Source organism: Sturnira hondurensis, unplaced genomic scaffold (genome assembly GCF_014824575.4).
Source record: "Sturnira hondurensis isolate 20B ecotype Veracruz unplaced genomic scaffold, ASM1482457v3 Scaffold0016663, whole genome shotgun sequence".
NCBI classification, from domain to species: Eukaryota; Metazoa; Chordata; class Mammalia; order Chiroptera; family Phyllostomidae; genus Sturnira; species Sturnira hondurensis.
The window spans coordinates 8736618-8754435 of NW_028089294.1; the positions used below are offsets into that span (position 1 = coordinate 8736618).

The 17818-nt window shown below is 45.4% G+C and overlaps 1 protein-coding gene and 1 long non-coding RNA gene across 2 annotated transcripts in view; one reads left to right on the forward strand and one right to left on the reverse strand.

Annotated features, from left to right (window-relative positions):
* CRIM1 (cysteine rich transmembrane BMP regulator 1) overlaps positions 1 to 17818 on the reverse strand; it is a 178140-nt gene that overhangs the window by 89298 nt on the left and 71024 nt on the right. Inside the window, exons 3-4 of the mRNA XM_037066568.1 lie at positions 7107 to 7349; positions 5932 to 6052 (exon numbers count right to left, since the gene is read on the reverse strand). Coding sequence (XP_036922463.1) covers positions 5932 to 6052; positions 7107 to 7349 — 364 coding nt within the window. The remainder of the gene's footprint in view (positions 1 to 5931; positions 6053 to 7106; positions 7350 to 17818) is intronic.
* On the forward strand, positions 1613 to 8590 carry LOC119001271 (uncharacterized). The gene is made up of 3 exons (XR_005069530.1): positions 1613 to 1999; positions 2433 to 2662; positions 7449 to 8590. It is a non-coding gene; the product is annotated as an uncharacterized LOC119001271 (long non-coding RNA).

Consider the following 17818-nt stretch of genomic DNA (forward strand, 5'->3'; position numbering starts at 1 on the left):
TTCCACCACAAAACAATCACATTGGATTTTTTCTCAATAACTTTCAAGAAACATGTATTTATAGGCAGAAATTGGTAACCCCATTTCAGAACAAAAACTTAGGGACAAATCCCATGAAAATAAATTTAGAAAGGGTGATTGTCAGTAACATCCATTCATCTTAATAAAAACAGTTAAATAACAAATCAAAATGCACAGGGCATAGAAAAACTCATGATCTTAAAGAGTGAAAGTGAGTAACGTAGAGAAGTGGTACTACCTAGATTTTTAACTAGTTAATATGTACCCTGGAAGGCTGTACCTAAAATGATGGGTGAAAAATTACAGAGGTGAGATTCTGTAACGTTGGGCACACACACTGGAGAAAGCAAAGAGTGAGGAGTGTACTGGGGAAAACTGGGACCTCGGGGCTGTCTCCTTGAGAAAGAGCCCAACTGGGCTGAGCCCTGGGCTGGCCAACGCAGGGGCCATGGATGCCCAGACGGGCAGCCCAGGCTGCACTGGCGCTCTGCCGCATCCGGTGGGTCCGTTTCTCCTGGACAACCGTTACCTGACCGACCATTATAGAGGAGAGTTTCTACTCAACACCTTTAAAAGGGTTTTCTGTGGGTTTGTTTCTACAACTGACCCAGTTTCATCAGGCAGATCTAGTGGCTTCCCTGCTGGGTGTTGAGGGGACACCTGGTTTAACTAGGTGCTCACAACATTCGTTGAGGAGGAGTTAAAAACAGGGGTTGGCTCAGGCCGAGGTTGTGCTCCCAGGCTCCGAAATCCTGTCTGCTCCCAGGTGAAAGGCAGCTGCTGAAGGGGAAAGGGGCTGAACCACCAGGTTGCCTGAGCTGCACCCGCGGACCAGAGCCCCCGATCATGACTGCGGCCAGAAGGACAGTCATCTCTGGAAGGGGTCACACAGCTGTAGCCCTCCACCAACTGTCCACAATCAGAAAACAAAGTCTAACCACTACATGCGTTAATGGAAGTTGTGGGGAATTTAAAAATGGCCACAAATTCTTTGCAGGTTTTCCCGCCCAGATGTGGAACCTACTGTCTGCTCTTTGAATAAGGGCTTTCTTCTCCTGGGGACTTGCTGTGACCAACAGAATGGGGTGGAAGTGACAGGTGAATTCCAAGTCTCGGTCTCTTAAGGCTTTGCTACTCCTCTCAATTCTGCCATCAGGTAAAGAATCCCAGGGCAAGGTGCTTCTGGCCATCCGCCATTGATCGCCATTGAGCTCCTAGACACGTGAGTGACATCACCTCAGCCCAGCCAGCCCCAGACAGCCTGCCAGCTGACTACAGATACAAAATCCACTTAACTCGAAGTCATGAGAAATAATAAATCATTGTTGTTTTAAGCCATTACATTTGCGGGTGGCTTGTTACACAGCAACGAGTAACTGAAACATACGCATATTTTGTTAATATTATGCTGATATCTATCTATCTATCTATCTATCTATATATCTATGTTGATGAGATCTAAATTCATACTCACTGGTATATTTTCTGGGCTTAAAAACAGTAAAACGTTATTATCAGAAAAACTGCAACGGACAGCAGAGGCCTTTGAATAAAAAAAACCTGGATTCAAGATGGACCTGGTCTGTCCCTGGTACCAGAGAACATTTATGATTTTGCACAAGCCACTTACTCTGTCAGCCTCAGTATTCACACCCATGAATTCCTCACGGAGTCAGCTGACAATGAGAACAACAAAAGTGAAGGCTCTGTAAACAGCAAGGCACGTTCCACAGTTAAGCTGTCACTGGTGCTGCTGCCCACAGGTTACTTAGAGACGTTTTTGTTTTTCCTTCTTGGCAAAGACAACACGTGGGTCAAGGTTCTACCCTAACTGACGATGCTGCACACCTCCTCCTGTCTGCAGGCCCTTGGGAGGTTCACACACAGCACAGAAGGCCTTCCAAAGACACCAAGTGTCCTGAGCCCCAAGGACAGACCCCCATTTCCTTTCTGTCATCAGGCCGTGCTCAGGCCCAGGGTGAGGCCCGTTCCCTTTCACCATGTCCTGGAAGGTGGTGGGGGTGGGGATGGGGGGCCACAGAGCCCCCATCACAGTGCAGTGCCCAGGGCAGAGAAAAGCGGGGAAAGACTGGCCGGGTGCCTGGAAGCCTAAACCGAGCCGAGGGGAGGGAGAAGGAAAAATGAGTAAAAGTTAATTCTATCACACAGCAGAATGACGTCCACACAGGATGAAGTTCACGAGGAAACAGAGCCAAAGAGGGAAAATGCAGGATGGGCACTAAGGAATAGCAGAGGCGAGGCAGGGAGAGGAGGTGCGACCTGTCCTTAGAAAGGGCAGAGGGTGGTGGGTAAAGCAGTACTTGTTAGGGGCAGACAGGAAAGAGATACCCCTGTGTGCAAAGAACATCTGGAGGCCAGTGTCTGTCCCTTATAATTCATGTCTGATGAAGGGATGAGTCACGGAGCGAGCGAACGAACCGAAAACAGACAGCTCCGAAGAACATCCACGGACCGAGCACGCACTCGCCCAGACACAGCGTGGTCAGAGGCCTGAGGGGCTGGCACGGTCTCACGGGGAGCGGAATTCCCTTTGGACGGGGATGGAGGGGAAGTGAGAGGGAGAAGGTCCGAGGACTCTGTTTGAAGTCTACAGAAGGTGCCATAAACCCTCCCAAGAAAGGTGAGTGTCTACTGCTGAACTTTCCCATTATTTCAACTTTACTCTGTCCTGACTCTGCAGGGCTTCCCCCCCCGCCCCCCCGAATGCTCCCCATAATAAATTCTGATCTCAGATGGCTCTTCGGTTCTTAACCATGCTCCAGGTATGCTGGTAAAGGGCAAATATTCCTAACAAGATTTTACATGTTCTAAAATACTTCTCTTTATACCTGAATATCACACTTATTAAGAGTACACCTTGAACTGGCTCACGTGTAGGAACAAAGGTATGTCATTTTTTTTCTCTTAAAATACTGCCGCTATGACTCGGCATTAGGATCTCTTCTTTTTATTTCCACTTTCACGGGACTGGGTTCTTATTCTGTCGTCAGAATATGACTTGTTTATCCTGCTCTTCAGTAACTGGGGGCCTACGTAATGCGCTCAAGTAGGTTAAGCCACGGTCGGAACATATTCTGTACTCACCAATTCACTCAGTACTTATTGCATACACAGAGAAAGAGAAGGAAGCCACAGTGTTTGACCTCCAGAAACATGCTTTCGTTGGTGAGACAAGACTTAATGCAGGTAACACAAAGAACACTGCAAGGAAGTGTATGATTAACCGGCAACATGAAAAGGTCTATTTTGGGAGTTCCTGGGGAGTGGCATGGGGGTTGGCTGAAGCATGGAGACCTTTGTGACTAAAGTGGAATTTAATTGAAGTCCCGCGGGATGAACAAACAGCCTTAGAAAAGGTGGAAGGAAGAGATAAAGGCATCCCACGCATTGAGAGGTGAGTGTGGTGTTCGGAATGGAGGGTTTACAGAGTACTGAAACTGGGCCATAAAAAAAGGGGGGTTGGGGGAAAACTGCAAGGTTTTCAAGTGAGACAACACAGGAAGATAATTTTTGTCTTCGTCAACATACAAGTCCTTATGGCTAAGAGTGGGTTCGTTTGTGCGTTCATTTGTTCATTCACCGGTAAATGCAGGTTGACATACCGCGTCAAATCCTATTCTAGGTAGTAGAGGCTACAAAACACTCTTTTCCCTTGAAAATCACAGAGTATGAAAAAGCTGACAAGAAAAAATTAATGATTTTATGTATGAATAAAAGTGCGATGGTAAAGAGATGCACGGGGATTAAATTAAGAGGGAGCAGAGGAGGGACACAGAATTCATCCTTAGGGGCTGAAGCCTAAAATCACGTCCCTGAATAGGAAACATGGTCCTGGAGGAGGAGAAGCTGCCTTGCGGAGCGTGAGACGGCGTGGGGAGGGCCCTGCCAGGTGGCAACGAGGAGGAGTGTGAGGAGCGTGGGGAGTGGGCAGGGGGTGAGCAGGGGTCACCAACTATCGCAAATACAGGAAACTAAAGAGCTGTGAGAACTTACCCCTTCCGGGCAAATAATTTACAGTGGGATTTTGAATGACTTCCTCCTCCTTGTTTTAACTGACCATTCCTTAGTTCTGCATGCAAAGTCAAAGTTGCATCAATACAATAATAACCACCCCAAGGTTTATGTTTACAAGACCCACAGAAGCCTGGAAGGCATCTAGTTGAACCTCCTTTCCAACATAATGTTTCTTCTAAGCATTCCTGGCAGGTGGCCATCCAGACGGAAAGAAATCGCTCCAGCTCCAGGGAGCTCGGTCTATCTCAGGAAGCAGCTCAATTCATTACGGCACATCGCTGCCGGTGAGAAAGTTTTTTTCCTCCACTGACATTAAATGTGTCTTCCTGCAGCTCCTGCCCATTGCGCCCCCCCGTGTGCCTCCTACATGCAGATGGCACTACGTTACTCGCAGCGGCGCATGAGAACCGTCCCTCCTCCTCCTCACTAAAGGACTTACTAATTAACAACTGGCTTCATTTTGATTAATTAGGTTCTCTGGAATAACGCACCGCCTCCCTTTTCATAGAGACCTTGAAGGGCTATCTGCTGCTTTTAGTGATGCTTCCCTGTCTTCCCTCACTGATTAGTAATGCCTTATGTTGGCACAGCAATTCACTGCTTCCCAAGCATCTTCCATGGAAATTCCCGTATCATAACATCCTAAGAAGGCACTGCACCACGGTTAGTATGGTACCTTCGCAGAAATCTTTGTATGGTTTAGGATACAGTACCAAAAAACAGGGCAAGTCATGTAAAATATAGCTGAGAGTTAGGGTTTTGGACAGGACAAAGAGTAGAAGATGTGAAAGAACTAATGTATTTTAAGGAGAGAAGAAGAAAAAACGATCAGAACACTCTTTGGAAGTCTACTCCAATTAGGAGTAGACAGATGACGACATTTACCTTAACTAAAGACCACTGAGGGGCCCACCTATACAATCACAGCTACTCACGCAACAGGCGCAGAAGCTCGGTGCCTGGCTCAGGGGCTGAGGCGGACACAGTGAAATAAAGCACTCTTTTAACTCCGGACATTGAATGTAGAGCAAATGTTGAAAGACAGAGATGACTCAGTCAAAGTGACGTCTTAGTGGCTTGGGGAAGATGGAGGAGAGGTCATGGCAAGAAAGAGAGAGAGAGAACATCTGAGGAGAAGCGGGGGTAAGCCCCATGTTTCCAAGCAGTGTCTTCCCCAGGCCAAGTGCGAGGGCCAGCCCTGTGGTGGGGCCAGGAAGCCTCTCAGGGACAGGACCTGCGTGCAGCCCTGCACGTTCAAGAGTGAGTCTGGTCCCGTGGGCTCAGTGGATGTCCTCCGGCTACTGCTAGAATGCCAGCAACTGTTTCTCCCCATCCAGCCGAAGGGAGATGTGTTTGTTACCCCACAAAGCCCTGTCACAACTTGGACTCCTCTCTGCCTCGACAAGTGACAGGTCTGAGCAGATGTGTGGCCGCAAACGTGAAGGGTCCCTGGGGAGCGATTCTACGATGCAGGCAGGGTTTCATCCCACTAGACACGATGATTAAGCTCCTGGAAGATTCGCTGCAGAGGGTCAAACGACATGGCCACTACGGGTGGACACCTCACTGCCTCCCTGGCTACATATTGAGGGGCGTATTGGCCTACCTAGTTCCTAGCAGGCAAAACTGCACGGCATCCCAGTACGAAGAATCTATAAGGATCAGTGACTTCACCTGGCAACACCTGGCAATACATGGCAATACATGGAAATACCACGTCACACGAACAGTTCAGTGATGTCTCCACAGAAACAGGGGAAGATCAGGTTTCCCTAACTGCTGGGGAAAACAAACTGCATGGCTGAAACTGTGCCTTCCAGGATGCTGACAACCCAAGGCAGAGGAGGAAGCTTGGGAAACTGAGGACAAACCGACCTTGTGGGCAGAGTGCAGCAGCCATCCGCCGTGAGTCTGACTTGAGTTTCGTGGCTGTCCAGGGGGCACACGGCCTGCTGGACGGACGGGCACTCCACCGTGCTGCAGTCCACGCTGAACACTGCAAGGGGCAGATAGAGGCACTGTTTACTACCACATTTACTAGCATTTTGAGTCCCCCAATGAAACACTGGCTCTTGACAAATTTCTGCAGTGTCCTTCCTTCCCTGAACCCTGTCCTTACACTGGCAATTTTTTATTTTCCGTTTCACTCAACATTAGAGACCTATACCACGTCCCAGTTCTTCTGTGCCAGGAAATCAGGGGACGAGATATTTAAGAGTTAAGATACAGACAGAGTGTAAAATCAGTGGTGGTCATGGGGGTGGACGGGGGTGACCACTGGCCGGGGGCGTTTCTAATAAGACTCTTCAAGAGACGGAAAAGAGATGCTTTTGCTTGAAGCATTTATCTGGCAGAAAAGAAAATCTGACCAAATGGTTAGAAATTTGTAAAGAGGAAACCACTATAGTCTAGACCTGTTCATACAACACATTAGATATACTGCCAGGAGAAAGAGGATGTTCGAAAGAATTTAAAGCAGGAAACAGGTAGGCCATGACGATGAATGGTACGTGGCAAGACGGTGCATGAAGGGCCAAAGATGACTTAGCGTGTGCTCCTGAAGCCAGCAGACAGATGACAGGGAGCGGGTAAGAGGAAAGACTGGGGCTGAGTATTTCGTTACAAAACGTCAGGTGTTTGGATGCACGCATGTACCTAAAAACAACTTTCTGCTTTACGTGTAATGGTTGTTTTAAATGCAATAATTGAAAGTAACAGTTACATCTGCAAATGAGGACTATGACCTTTTCTGGGGAAGGAAGCAGCAGGTACCATAAATTGTAACCCCAACTCTCCCATTGAGCATACTTTGAGGGGAAAAAAGAAGAGACAGGATCCTTCTCTGAAGGCGCTTTTGCACCAGCAAATTATTTCTCTGGTTGTCTGACTAGAAGGCCAGAAGTTAGGCTGCCTTTAGCCCAAAGTGGCAGGCAGGCAGTGTGCTGATGAGGACGCCCGTCTTCACCTGGAAGGGGAGACCCCGGCTGGGCAGAGGGCCTGCGACCCCCTGGTGCATAGGGCTGTGACTGCTGAGACAGGCTCATGCATACCTGGTTTGCACTCATAGAGGTCACAACACTCTCCCGGCTTCCCTGAGGCCTTTGACACGAGGATGTTCAGGTATCCTGGCTGGCAGACTTTCCGCAGACAGCCCGCAGGGTCGCACACGCAGCGGCTGGGCAAGGGGCAGCACTCCCCGGGAGGAGCGTAGCCCTCGATGAGGACAGAGTCTTCAGGGCAGCGTGGAGAGAACTGGACTTCACAGCGGGCCTTGGAGCAATCTGGCTTCTCTTCTACATGGGAGAGAAAAAACTTAGCACATGCCAGGAGCTGTGGGGCGATTTCTGCAAAAGCACGGGCAGTCCTAATGGTCTATTTACTAACCCAAAGAGGACAAGGGAGAAGGAAATCTGGCGAAAGCCCTGATACCCAGCTTAGCCGACCATGGAAGTCTCTCCTGAGATCTCACGGCACCAGAACGGGAGGCTGAAGTGGCCTTTGTCTCCACTTCTCACTTCTGTTGAATAATCAACGTCCAATGCACCGACCAAAATGAAGAACAGCGAGGGGAAGACGCCTACATGATCTGCAGAAGCTGAAAACTGGACTCAACCACTGACTGAATGAGAGATCTTCTTCGGAAACAGTACACTCTTAAACACCAAAATAGACCCACAAATAAGTCATGGCTGCTTCAGGGACTGGAGACAAGGTACACAATAATAATCAGCATGGAAGAGCTTGACTTTCCCAGCTCTGAACAGTGAGGAGATGAACTAGTAAGATTCTGTAATTCTGTCATGTGGGATCTCAACGATAAGGCGGACGATGAGCCGCATTCCCCTGTAATCTGCCTGAATGACATCTGGTATGTTTCTGTCTCTAGCAGAGATGCATCAAATGTACCTCCCTCTCTCTCTTGTATGATGTACATGATCTACAGCTGCCCCCCAATTTCAGAAATGAAAATAAACCAAATAGAGCCCTACCTTCTGGAGCCCTCAGTCCATGCCTCAAGAGAAACACCCTCAACTGGATGAAAACAGTGTCATGGAATACCGGGATACGTTATCACAAGGGCTGCCTTTCCTATTGTAAAGCCCATGCAGAATCACAAAGCAGGGTTAGACCTAGTGTACAGTCTTCTCAACGAAAAACTTCAATTGGTTTTGTAAATAAAGAACCTAAAGCCCAGGAGTTCAAGTGATATGCCTAAGGTCAATGGTAAAACTAAAGCAAGAATCCACATTTTCAGTTCACTCAGCGCTTTACGGTACAGAAGCAGATCTATTTCCAAAACCAAGCATTCCTCGGGTTGTTTTCTACCTTACGTGTTGTATCTTTCATTTTCCTGCCCACCTTCCTTGTCTAACTACTTCCTGGCTAATCGAAACATACCCTAGGAAAGTCTCCATACTCACAGTTCTAAGTAAACTCACTCAAAAAGGCTTAATGAGGGCCTGCTCTGCTGTGCCAGCAGCTTGGGATACAGCAGAGAGAGAAGAAACACACATCCCTGACCTCGCAGAGTTGACAGTGCCGCCCAGGCTGGGGTGGCTCACTGGACTGAGTGCCGGCTGTGAACGGAAAGGTCGTCAGTTTGATTCCCAGTCAGGGCACATGCTTGGGTTGTGGGCCAGGCCCCTGGCTGGGGACGCACGGGAGGCAACCAACTGACATTTTTCTCACACATCGGTGTTTCCCTCTCTTCCTCCCTTCCCTTCCCTTCTCTCTGAGAATAAATTAATGCAATTAAAAAAAAGTTGACAATGCAGTGGGGAGTGATAGAAAGTAAGCAATACACATTGGAACTAAGCACACTATATAGCGAGCACAGGGCGACAGGTGCAACAGAACGGAGGGGAAAGGAGAGGCATGAAAGAGGGGGCAGTCACAATTTGGCGAGAACAGGCATCACTGGAAAGCTGAATCCCGAACCAGGATGTGAAGGAGTGAGGGGTGGGCCGTGGAGACGGCAGGGAGAAGACAGGATCCTGCAGAGGGGGGCAGTGTACCCCCGTGTGTCCCGGGACCAGCAAAGGGGTGGGTGTGGCAAGCGCTCTGAGAGCAGTAAAGAGGAATTCCACCTGCGGATGCTCGGGTAGTGTGGGCAGAACACAGCAAGAAGCCGAGAGGGGGAGAGGGAACCTGGCCTGTGTGGGGACTGACTGAGACAGTTTGTAAACTGCACTCAGTAGACGGGTGTCTGCCTAACACACACACACACGGTGTCATAATTAATAAGAGCTCTGTGATTTTTAACTGCAAATAGCATTAATTCCTACTCTTGCTAATGGGCTGTAATTAAATTATTCGGTATCACATTTTATTACATTCTCATTATGCAAAATATTTGGCAAGTATAATCACTTTTCAAACATGCGCATCAATAAAACATGTTTTCATTAATACCCAGCATATTTGTCCTCCCTGAGTCCCCTCGCTGCTTGTGTTTGCTGGAACGTTCCCGGCATTATCACCTGTTGACGTGTGCTTTGCAGTCAGGGCCTTAAGAGATTTGTTTACTTCTTAAGAACTGCCTTTGTAATAATACACTGTTGCAAAACCACACTGGAAAAAGGTTTAAGAATGTTAACAATGAAAATGAAGTCTTATTAAATGCTTCTGCAACTTTTCTCAAGATGATCATATCGGCCTTCCCTTTAATTACCTAATATGCTCAAGTAGTGGGTTTTAAAGCATCCCATCCTCTTAAAATGAACCTGTTTTGAAAGATCCAGCTGGACCTTTCAAAAATTAAAACAACTTTAAATTTATAAGCTTGAGTAATATTAACCTGTACCTCTCTCCTTTAGTGTGTGCGGTGAGCTCATCACTCTTATTTTCAGAGTTACGCAAACTTTGTCAATGAGTTGTTTCACTTTCTACCTCTTTCTCTGCTGTATAACAGTTTAAATATAGGAATTCTCTTTTTTCATTTGCTTTTTTGATGAATTGATATTTTCCTTTAAAATTTTTATTTATTTATTTACTTTTAGTAGAGGGGAGGGGAAGGGAAGGACAAAGAGGAGAGAAAAATCAATGTGTGGTTGCTTCTTGAGTGCCCCCTACTGGGGACTTGGCCCAGAACCCAGGCATGTGCCCTGACTGGGAACTGAACCATCAACTCTTTGGTTCACAGAGCCACACTCAATCCACTGAGCTACACCAGCCAGGGCAGGAATTATTTCTTCTTTGAAGCTCAATGCAGTATTTTTTTTAAAGGAAGAAGGGACAGATTTCTTCTTTGGTGCTGGATTATTCTGGTGCTCTACCTCTTTTAGAATCATCCGTACTAACATATTTTAGTACAAAGTTCTATCAAATTCATCTAGATTTTCAAATTCATTTCGGCCTTTTATTGACCAAGCTTTCTTTTTTGTAGTTCATGGAGTCAGTTCATGGATTCTTTTGAGCACTTGAATTTCTTCCTTCTTTGTCTTTCTAATTATTTTATTGATTTTTTTCTCTAGTGCTTTAAGATTAATGCTAAGTTTGCTTCTATTTTCTTAGAAATGCTACAATTTTAATTATGATTTTAATACTTCAGCCAATTATTGCTTTGGTTACATTCTACTGTTTGAAATGCATTACTCTCAGTACAACTCGCTTCTAAACAATCTATAGTTTTGGTTTCTTCTTTAATAAAGACTACCTAAAGGTTTGTTATTGAATTTCTACACAGGTAGATTTTTTTGGCTTTCCTTTAGATTTTTAACTTATAGTTGTATTGCCTTGTTGCCGGAGAATGTAGGCTATACAATTTTCTGCTTCTGTGAATTTGTGAGTTTTTTAATGTTTTTGGTTTTTTGGAATGCATGGCCTATGGCCAACTTTAAAATACTCAGATAGCTGAAAAGAACATGTTCTCTGTTTTTTGGATACAAACGTACAGAAACCTATCAAATCAAGCTTTTTATGACATTCAGGTCATCTGTATCTTTCCTTTTTAATCTAATTTCCAAAAAGGATCTACAGAAATCTCCCATGAACAAATCTGTAAGTTCTTGTATTTCTAAGTTTTTCATTTAAATTTTTAAGACTGTGTTGTTGCCCTGGCTGGCGTAGCTCAGTGGATTGAGCGCGGGCCTGCGAACCAGACGATCGCGGTTCGATTCCCAGTCAGGGCACATGCCTGGGTTGCAAACCGGTTCCTTGCAAGCTAACTACCAGCAGGGGATGCACAAAAAAAGGCAACCATACATTGATGTTTCTCTCCCTCTCTCCTTCCCCTCTAAAAATAAATAAATAAAATCTTAAAAAAAAAAAAAAAGACTGTGTTGTTAATTTCATGACAGTCAGGCCTAAGATTCAAGCCTGTTATAATGACTTGGCAAACCAGAAAACAATGCTTTAAAACAATTTAGATTTCTAAGATTTCTATCTTTCTTTTCATTTTGTAACTGTTAACTTTCTTAGCTTTATTCTTCTCTTCTTTCAGCCCTCTATTCACCTTTCAGTAGATTATCCAGAAAATGTACTCACCCAGCATCCTTCCCTTCCCCTCACCAGTCACCCGGCCTGCCACTCAAGCTCAAAACTATGGTTACCATAGCACCAGGAATTGTTTTTCTGATACCTTCCTTCTCAGCTTGTTTCTAAATAAGTCTTGCAGTAGATTTCATTTAGCCACCGACGCCTCTCTCTCACCCCTCTTCCATGAGAGTGTGAGAACACTACACCACCCTATGCATCTTGCACCACTCAGAAGACTTTCCTGACATTACCACTGAAATTTTAATTTTATCCATTTGAAAAGAAGCCTATCCCGACTCTTTCCCTATGGTGTCTAACAGACCTATGTATAAGTTAATTAACAAGCTTGTTAGTCTGGTTGCCCTGGCAACAATACTTTGTAACTGGAATCTTTAATAATAATATTAAAAAATCAACAAAATATGCCCAAGATATACCAAGACTAAAGTGACAATATCATTTGCAACAGAGGTAATTAGGGAAAAATAAGCTGATTTTATCATTCAAATAATCTTCCTGTAAGAGGTCAGCCCTTAAAATATTGACAGGCTCATCCAGTATTAACTACAGTGATAATGGAGAGTTTGTAACAACCCTCGTCCCTTTAACCAGTGTGACTACATGTTGGCCAGCTGTAGACCTCCAGGCCCCTATGTCAACAGGCAAAGTACAATCATGGTCTACGTAACAAACGCATTAAAGAGTATTCTGTTTAAATACAACTGAATCCAAATGAAAAATTAGTAGATGGGAGGAGAAGAGAAAAATCATATTGTTATCTACTTAGTTTTTATAGAATCTCACATATCTGCCACTAAGCCTTCTTCCTCTTTCAAAATCTCTAAAAATGACAACTGATACACTGCACACTTATTCCTGGGAAACAGGCAGCATAAATGGACTGATAAAATTCCGACAGACAACTACAATGGTGGTGCTGCCGGTACTCAGTCCTTTCCTGAAACCCATCCTGGTTCACTCACACTCACTCACACTCACACACAGGCAGCCAGGGTCACTGAGACAATAGGTATTTCAAGGGATCCCAATTTGATTAAACCCTGTATCACAGAATTTAGTGGGTAGAGCACAGACTAAAGAAGGGAGGAGTCTGCAATCACTGTGTTCCCCGCACCTCGCTCTGGTAATCTCCCTCCTTTACAATCTCATTTCCTTATAATCTTAAGTCCCCAAGTCCCTTTGGCATCAGCTCTGGGTGTCACGGGGCCACTCAGTGGTCCTGGGAGACAAAGCTCCTCATGGTACCAGCTGAGGTGCAATCTGTGAAGTTGTCTCCAATCCCATCACTCACTCATTCAACGAACATTTACTGAACGACTTACACGTGCCAGGCGTTCCAGGGCTTAGGACAGGAAATGAAACGAAGTCCTGGCTTTCCTGGATTTACAACTCTAGAGGAGTTAGACAACACAAAGAGCCACACGGCACAATGCCAGGTGGCAGTAAATGTTGTGAAGCAGAACCGGCGATGGGGTTGGACTGCGTTAGCCAGGTGGGTGAGGACAGGCCTCTCTGACGACGTTACACCTGAGCAGAGTCATGAATAAAAGGAGAAGGGCATGCAAATAACCAGGCAGGAGTGTCCCAGATGCAGGGAGCAGCAAGAATAAAGGTGTTAAGGCAGCCCTGGTCAGCCCTGGCTCAGTTAGTGGGAGTGTCGTTCAATAACCAAAGGGTTGTGGGTTCAATTCTTGGTCAGGGCACATGCCTGGGTTGTGGGTTTGTTCCCTGGTCGGGGCACATACGATCAATCCCCAGTCTATGCGCATACAAGAGGCAACCAACCAATGCTTCTCTATTGCATCGATGTTTCTCTCACTCCTTTCCTTTCTCTCTTTGTAAAAGTAACGAAAAAAAATGTCCTCAGGTGAGAATTTAAAAACAAAAAAAGGTGTTATGGCAAGAATAAGCCTACATTCCAAATGCGAAAATACACCTTGTGACTATTAAGGAGACATCTAAACTAGTATAATTCACCAGTAAAAATATTAATAAACATACAAAAAATATTTTGATGGATGTCTCTTATTAAGGATACAATTCTCACAATCATGCCAGAGAAAGAAATGAAAGCCATCTCTACTAACTGGGCACCTTCTATGTCTGAGGCATCATGCCTCTACTCGTTGTCACACCCCTTTGCACTCCCACATGAAGAGATGACATCTACTTGGCAGAGGAGGAGACAGTCACAGAGAAGCTAAGAAACTTGGCCGGGTCACAGGGCAAGTGGCAGAGCCTCCACAGCCCACACTTTTCCCACCACGTCCACCGTGCTGAACGCAAAAGGAACTTCAGCCTTCCTAGTTAGCTTTCCTGGAATTTGTAGGTTTAGTCAGTGGCTGCATTTTGGCTCACATATATCAACAGAATGCAAAAGTAATTCCCAAAGGAAAAAAAAGGGGGTTCAGGGTCTATAGTGTGTCCCCTCCCCTTCTGGTTGGCCATCCTCCCAATCTCATTTCCGCTTGGCCTTACAGATGTCACCTGATGAACGGAGACGTTTTCTTGTACCTGGGATTATTTTGTTCCCAAAACCTCTGTTACGAAGGCAAGGCCTATGTCATCCCCGCATTTTTAAATTTAGAGGCTGACTCCTTTAAAGTTACACTGTGAATTCCTTTCATTCACATTCCATGATTTTATCATAACCTTTTTTGGCAAGCTTCGCAGTGAAGACTTGTTCCACACAACCATAACCCCGAGGGGAAAAATTAGGCTTGTTGATACAGTCCCAGAAATATTTCATAATTTCAGCTCGTTCAGAAACACCAGCTGTACTTTCCCAGCATTTTCTTTTACTCCGGTTTTAGGCTTGAACCGGGATGGAATCTACGCTGAGCCTTTCCTTGGTGGTTTGTTCAAGATGCCCTAGGAAACTGTTCTCAACTGCCTAACAAAGTCAGATTGCATCCTAGAATATAAATCAGCCAAATCGAGAGAGAAAAAAAATGATCTGTAAAACTGCAGCCTGTGATGTTTTAATGGTTTACGATGCTGGCTGGGCATCAGAATCACTTACAGAACTTTTAAGAATACCATTGCCCAGATCCTACCTTAATTCAAATCATAGTAGGGGAGGAGCCTGGGAACTAGCATTTGGTTCCCTTACTTCCTGGGTGATTGATTCTTCTGTGCAATCAGGGCTGAGAGTCCCTGCATTACTCCTCCAAGCAAACTGGGAATCTGTACAATGAAGTTCCCACTGACAACAGAGCTTTGCCAAGCTCAAAGGGCCGCTGGCCAAACGCCAAAGCCGCACTGAGCCCTCCGGCTCTCTGCCTGCCACCCAGGGGTCCATGCTGTGCGCTGAGCCCCACGGTACCTCTAGGAATGCCCCAGGCCATGCATCTTTCCTATGTAGGATGTTACTGGACGGGGTTGAAAACGATGCTTTAGATTACAGCTTTGCTACCAAAGGGTGGCCTCTGGACCCACAGCATCAGCAGCACCTGAGAGCTGGTAGAGCTCCAGACTTAGACCCCTGCGCCAGATCTACCGAATTACCTGCAGTTCAGTTTAGCGAGATTCCCAGGTGACTGAGCTGTACTGCCAAGTTTGAGAGGAACTGCCTCTAGAATGGTGTTTCTCAAACAGTGGGCTAGGGACCAGTGCTCGAGCATCCCCTGGGCACTTGCTAGAAATGCAAGGTCTAAGACCCCACGCATCAGCCCTACAGAATCAGAAACTCTGGGGCGATGTCCAACAGTCTGAACAACCCCCCATGTAACTGGCATGCACACTACAGCTAGAGAACCACGGCGCTAGAATAATGATTCTCAAACCTGGCAGCATATTCAGATTCCCTGGGGAACTTTAACGGTGCGGAAACTCAGAGCACACCTCATGCCAGTGCAATCAGAAGCACTGGAAGTGAGACACTGGTATCAGTATTTTTTAAAGGCCCTCCAAGGACACCGATGTGCAGACCAGGCTGATTCACCAGTCCAGGCACCCCTTCCCCCAACCCTGCACACTCCCCCGGGGATGGATTCAAGGCTGCTTTAATGCACAGCAAATCTGAATCAGCGACCTCTCTGGAACCTTCTTGGGCAAGGTCAGAGCTTCCTGGGAGGAGTAAAAAGAGCTGAGAGAGGTTAAAGGCACGCCTTGGCGGTGGGTGGTGGGGAGTTCAGAAGTGAGAGTGTCAGACTCCAAACGCCTGCATACGTGCCCTACTCAATCTCAAATCACACTTTATGAAAATTCATTAGGATTTTGAGCCAGAGACATTTTATTTCATTACCTGCTAATTCACACCAGGAACATGTGTTCAATTTACTCCCAGAGGGATTTTTCCATTCAAATAATGACATTTCTGCATTCACACAGAGCAACAAATTTTCAAAATCCAACCATGTTCAGAAATCTGGCAAAAATAGGGCCAAGGGATGGTTTGGATAAATGTACAAAGAAGTGAAGACCGACTTCATAAAAGACGATTTTTACCTAATAAATGACAGCCTTCTCCGAATACCTGTCCCCTCCTCCCCACTTTTTTTTTTTTGGCCATTAACACAAGCCCACGAAAAGAGGAATGAAAAGTATGAGGGAATGGGACAAATGACTAATGAGGAAAAACTTCAATGAACGAAACGTGTATAGTCAGTTCAGCAACATCTTAGAGGAATCTTCAAAACAGCTTGAAAATGTCACAGCGGCATAAACACTGGGAATGAGGCACTCCCCAGGGTGGTGTTTAAACGGAAGGCAACGCCCACTGAAAAACACAAACAAACCTCTATCTTGCTGAGTGATTCTCAGGCTCTGGGTGGGTCCCTTTTTCCTCCCCCGGGGAAAGGATGCTATAACTTGCTTCTACCGTTGTGGAACGATGACATTGATTAGGACAAACATTACAAAGTGCCAGATTTAAAGGGGTGAGGACGAAGGGCCTGGCGTTCTTCACCTGCAAACTGAGGGACTGGAACTGGTGGAGTTTTTCTACGAACTCCTTCCTCTGACCAGAAGCTCGAGCCCTCTCTCTCTGTGCGGTCAGGCTGCAGGGATTCCCGAGCCCTTAGGAAGACGGGCCAACGATTTTTTAATTAAAGGACAAGCCAGTTCTTCTCTTTTAAAACTCCAATATTTGCTAATGCTCTGGAGTTACAGTAGTACAGAAGAAAATGTGATCTTCTATGATTTTAAAAAACAAGGAACAGTTAAACCAAGGCTATTTATTGTCAGCAATATTGTCAAAAAAACTCCCGAGTCCCTAAGGCAGTATAGGAATTTCCAAAGTCTTCAGAAGGACTCCAAAGAACGTTATATGCTGACCCGAGGTCTTCAGAGGTCCCTGAAAGTGACAGCACAGATAAAGAACAGGCTATTTCACTGATCGAGCTGGTAGTTCTCACAAGGGTTTACACATTCTGGGAAAAAAAATCATATGGATAAAAAGTATAAAATATTTTTTTAGATTTTATTTATTTATCTTTAGAGGATAAGGGAAGGAGAGAGGGAGAGAAATGTCAATGTGTGGTTGCCTCTCATGTGTCCCCTGCTGGGAACTGGCCTGCAACCCAGGCATGTACTCTGACTGGGAATCGAACCTCGATCACGTGGTTCACAGGCCCGTGCTCAATCCAGAACTACACCAGCCAGGGCTGTATAAAAGATTTTTGAGAGACTATTTTGGCCATTTACTTTTTCTTTCTCTTCCTCCTTTTCAAATTTGTTTCACTGAAGATAAACTATTACTTCTTTGTACCACTTATCTGTCGTTTAACGAAGGTCACTTTTCAGCTAATTTTTACCTTTTAAATGAGAGTCAGTATAGCTACCGGTTGACTACAAGGGTTTGAGAGCCGAAGAGAACTATGGTCAAATCTTAGCTTTTCACAGTTGGCTGGGTGATCTTTGGTGAGTTTCTTGACTTCTCTGTGTCAGTTTCCTCAGGGTTGTTAATAAGAGTTAAGTGAAAGAAATAGATACTGCAAGTAGTACTGTGCCTGGCACATCTAAGCGCCCAACAGATTCATTATCACCATCACCACCCTTGATTATCAGAAGTCGAGGCTTTGGGTCAGACCCCAGAATACTCATATACTTGCAGTAAGCAGGGCATAAAAGCACTTATTCTACAGGATTGTTCTGGAGGTTAAGAGAAAATACAGATTCTTTGATATCACAACATGTGATATTTACATAACAAAATATCACATTAGAAAATAGAATGTTTCATACATTTTACATGCCTATATGGGGTGGGCAAACATAGGTTTACAGTTACGAGCATGCAAAAATGTTTTATTCTTGTACTATT